This window comes from Macadamia integrifolia, chromosome 3 (assembly GCF_013358625.1).
Source record: "Macadamia integrifolia cultivar HAES 741 chromosome 3, SCU_Mint_v3, whole genome shotgun sequence".
Classification (NCBI taxonomy): domain Eukaryota; kingdom Viridiplantae; phylum Streptophyta; class Magnoliopsida; order Proteales; family Proteaceae; genus Macadamia; species Macadamia integrifolia.
In genome coordinates this window covers 23,517,887-23,522,729 of record NC_056559.1, presented here as the reverse complement: position 1 = coordinate 23,522,729, position 4,843 = coordinate 23,517,887, and the positions used below count along the sequence as shown (strand labels likewise).

The 4,843-nt window shown below is 41.6% G+C and overlaps 1 protein-coding gene across 1 annotated transcript; it reads left to right on the top strand.

Annotated features, from left to right (window-relative positions):
• Positions 1 to 741: 741 nt before the first annotated feature.
• On the top strand, positions 742 to 3,371 carry LOC122073004 ((R)-mandelonitrile lyase-like). The gene is made up of 4 exons (XM_042637476.1): positions 742 to 1,086; positions 1,236 to 1,901; positions 2,085 to 2,955; positions 3,053 to 3,371. Exons 1-4 carry the CDS (start codon positions 882 to 884, stop codon positions 3,090 to 3,092), a joined length of 1,782 nt encoding a protein of 593 aa, XP_042493410.1. The 5' UTR covers positions 742 to 881; the 3' UTR covers positions 3,093 to 3,371.
• The last annotated feature ends 1,472 nt before the right edge of the window (positions 3,372 to 4,843 follow it).

Below are 4,843 nucleotides of genomic sequence, written 5' to 3'. Positions count from 1 at the left end.
AAAAAAAAAAAAAAGACTATTCTTCAATAAAGTTACGGGGAAAGAATGGTTGCTGGTTGCATCCTCTATGTCCAGACATAGCTGATTGTGAAAAGACTACCTTGCCCCCTAAACCACCTCATGGTCGATGCCTTTGTTTGTCCTTCCATTGCCCCACGCACTAGCACAACATTCATCGACCAGGGCTCATTATATGGCCCTAAATCAAGATTTTAAAGTTGAGAAAGAATTTAGGTTGGGTTGGTGGCATTGATTCCAATTTGGATCAACCAATCTAGCCCGATATCATCCAATATTTGAGGGAAGATCAATTGCATGGGCTTGTCTTGGATGACTTGGTGGTGGCTGATCTTGATCCAAAACAATGATCCACCTCATTGGTAGCAATACATGAAAACTTGTTTCTTTCTAGGCTTTTTTTGTTTGTTTATTTATTTTTGGACAAGAGAACACTACCTGCTTGCGTGATCATTATATCAGTATACATGTCAATGGGAGGCCGCACAAAAGCATCTTCAATGCATGAGATGGGAGGCATTATAGTCTTTTTATGCCCTCTTGTATCTACCCCTAAACACATGCAAACATTATTATTATTATTATTTTTTTTTAAGAATTAAAGAATACAAGAATCCATTAGCCCATGCACTGGCCTAGCGTTTTCTTGCCTCTCAGCTGTACACACAACCCGAAACCCATACCATAAAATCCGAACCGATCCATAAGCACTGCATCGGAATTCAGACATTCCCACACTCCCAATTCCCAACCGCCAAAAATATCAAAGATTCCCATTTTCCGATGAACACTTCCTTACTTTTTATCTCTGATTTTTTTGCTCTCTCTCTCTCTGCACGTAAATAGCATTGGTGCTACAGCTTATGTTTAGTTTAGATTTTAGATACATTCAAGTCTCTCTCTCTCTCTCTGTTAGATCATCAGTTCAGTTGCGGTTTCCGCTTCTCCGAGCTTTCATTGTGACACATTTTCACTCGACCATGGGCGAATTCAACAAACACATTTTCCCTTCTGTCTCCTTTCTCCTCATCCTCTTCCCATGGCTTGTGCTAGCCCAACCAGAACAAGGTACATTATCTCTTTAATGGATCAAACAACCAAACCATTCAACACCAGTTGCTCTCTGTTTAATTCAAACCCTGAAACTCAGTAGGATTTTCTGTTTTTTCTTGGACGATTTGGATATTTTCTTGATGTTTAGTTCTTTGTTCTTGCAGGATCACCGTACGTTAACTTCGTTCTGAACGCCACAGAATTGCCGGCGAGAGAAGAATATGATTACATAATTGTCGGAGGAGGCACCGCTGGTTGCCCATTAGCAGCCACATTGTCTGAGAAATACAGAGTCTTGTTATTAGAGAGAGGTGGGCACAGCCATGGCAACCCAAACCTCATGACCCAAGAAGGGTTCTTGCCCTTACTAACCCATACGGACGCTTTCGACTCGCCTGCTCAGGCTTTCACTTCTGAGGATGGTGTTCCCAACGCTAGAGGAAGAGTTCTCGGTGGAAGTAGCGCCATTAATGCTGGGTTTTACACTAGAGGAGATACAGAGTTCTTTGAGAAATCTGGTGGCTACTGGGACATGAATCTCGTGAACCAGTCTTACGAGTGGGTCGAGAAGGCTGTGGTCTTTAGGCCCGATCTCAGGAACTGGCAATCGGCGATTCGTGATGGACTTCTTGAAGCTAATGTCACTCCTTACAATGGGTACGATTTGAATCACGTAATCGGAACCAAGATCGGTGGTTCCACCTTCGATAGCTCTGGTCGGAGACACTCGGCTGCGGATCTTCTGAACTACGCAAACCCATTTAACATCAGGATCGCTCTCCACGCGAACGTCGTCAGGGTTATCGTGGGCTCACGCTCTGTTTCTTCTGGTTCACTCTCTCTCTCTCTCTCTCTCTCATTTCTGAATTCAGCTCTGCTTGTTCTGGCAGTTATTTAGATGTTCTCTGTAAGGTCACACCAAGAAAACCTGATTAGCTCAGTTTAAAACCACCAAACAAGAAACCACGTGCTATTTGAAATGACGGAATGGACATTGGTCTGTGTTGTTTCAGGTTCATTGCCTTCCTCTGCTCCGGCCAAACAGGCAGCAAGCGGTGTCGTTTATCGGGATGGATTGGGGCGGCACCACCGTGCCATGATACGGGGGGATGGGGAAGTGATTCTTTGTGCAGGGGCCATTGGCAGTCCTCAGCTTCTGCTTCTAAGTGGCATTGGCTCACGTGCCTACCTCTCCTCATGGGGTATACCTGTAGTTCACCACCTCCCCTATGTGGGTCAGTTCATGTATGACAATCCCCGCAATGGCATCTCAATTGCTCCACCATTCCCACTTGATCATTCTCTCATACAGGTGGTGGGCATTACCAATTCAGGCAGCTACATTGAGGCTGCATCGAACATTGTCCCTTTTGTGTCGCCACTGCGCCCCATCTTCCTCCGTGATCCTTTTTCTCCAGTCTACCTCACTGTTGCCACCATTATGGAGAAGATTTCTGGGCCACTCTCGACTGGGTCGCTCCGTCTTGCATCAACTGATGTTAGAATGAACCCGGTGATACGGTTTAACTACTTCCAGAACCCGGTGGATTTGGCGCGGTGCGTGACAGGGATGCGCAAGATAGGGGAGGTACTGAGGGGCCGTTCCATGGATGGTTTTAGGATTAGTGGCTTGCTTGGTGAGAGGGATTTTAGATATGTTGGGCCTGCATTGCCCTTCAATTTGTCTGATGATAGGTTGATGGGTAATTTTTGCCACCGAACAGTGGCAACCATATGGCACTACCATGGTGGGTGCCTAGTAGGGAAGGTTGTTGATCGTCATTACAGGGTGATTGGCTTGGATGGGCTTCGAGTTGTTGATGGATCCACCTTCACGGTGTCTCCGGGGACAAATCCACAAGCAACGCTGATGATGATGGGCCGGTAAGTTATGGTTCTAACGATAGTGGTTGATCTGATCAATTTATGATGAATAAACTCAGATGTCATTGATGGTGATTCTCTGCTCTGTTTTTCGCAGATACATAGGCCTGCAGTTGATCAGTGACAGAACAACGTAGATGTAATGGCTGTTTTTGTGAGGACAAAACTGTTCATTTCCATCCATGGCATTTTCCTGCGGCTGCTATTGGCTGCATCTTGATTTTTTTTTTTGGCTCCCTTACATTGGTCTTTGTCTTGTAAATTTCTGTGGTGCATATGAATGATGTTTCAACAGAGGATAAGATGAACTGCAGTAGTGTATAAGAACAGAGTAGGAGTATTGCTTTCTGTCTTGATTGTTAAGTTCATTCATATTTCAGCTGAAAGAAATGAACAGTCAAATGTATATTACTCTTTCTGGGTTCAGTTTTCTAGTGAAGCCATTTGCAAATAGAATTATATTGTATAGTTCAATCTGACAATTATGAACTAAGCTTACTTAAGGTGTTGCTATCAAAAAATAATTTTATATTTACCCCCTCTCCTTCGAAAAAAAAAATCTCTCAAAAGATAGAGCTTTGGGACATCCTCAAAGAGATTTTTGTTCTCCCTCTCTCTCTAGTCTCTTCCTTGGAAAAACCAAAATAAAATGAAAGTCTGAGAACAAGCTCTGTTGGTTACACTCAACAGATGTAGCACTTTGGACCAACTTAAAAAAAGCCTTTGGGGAGAGTCTGTGTGAATGACCCGATACAAAGATCTTGATCCGTCAGCTCCAGAAGATCATATTAAATGCTCTACCTCTGCTTTCAAGGTGAGGATGCTGCTTTTCTTCTTGTTTTGATTCATTTCTTTCCATCTTTGTTTCACAGTTGTGAAGACATTGATTTGATTACTTCTTGTTTGAATGAAACTGTGCCATTGTTTTTATGATGTTATTGTTTTTTGTTATGTTAGAAATAATGTTATAAATGATGTTATCTTGCAGTGCTTTAATCCCTCGAAATTATAACCTATATCATATACTAAATGGATTATTCATCTATGATTTAGGTAGTATCTGTCTGGTTTTCTTCATTTATGGAATGCCTTTCAGCAACTTCTATTTTTTTTTTCTTGTTTTGATTTAAATTCAGATGAAGAATAGTTCTGACTTGAATCTTGATCAAAATGTTTGTCTGATCCTGGTTAAATTTGGGTTGACAGTCAACTGGATGGATATACAGAACATTGACTCCTCTTTCTCCAAATTTATGTGCATCCTAATTTTGAAACTGAATGCATTCTCATGGCACCTTACTAAGACAAGTGTAAAAGCCAATAGATTAACAAGTTTTAGGGGATGCTTTTGAGCAACTCTATGTAACAAAGGAGTTGAAGGATTATTAGTTAAGGACTATTGCCCATTCTGTTGGGAAACATGTCCACACTCCTTGCCATGTTTTGGTGTTAACAAACAAACATACATCTTTAACTTGGTTTGATAAAGTGTGATTAGCTTGAAGAAACACTTAGAAGGTCGAATCAAGACATGAAACTTAAAGACATAAAACAGCAAACAAGAAGGAAAGAAGATGAAGGGCCAAAGAATGGAAGGTTCAAGTGAAGAAGAAGACCACTAGGATAGATTAGTTATTTTTAATGTAATTTGTAATTTCCACATACTTATATGCACTCACTTCATGCATGTGCATTGCATCATATTAGAATGACCATAGAGCATGCCTTGACCAGGTATGGAAAGTCTCTAAGTGGTGTGAAACACACAGTAACTGACTCAAGGGTATTTTAGGGAATCTTAAAATTAGTATCAGGAGATGAATCCTTCATAGAAGTTGTAGGAAATTGAGTTGTGATTCCAACGCAACTGATCTCAGATCATTCTGAA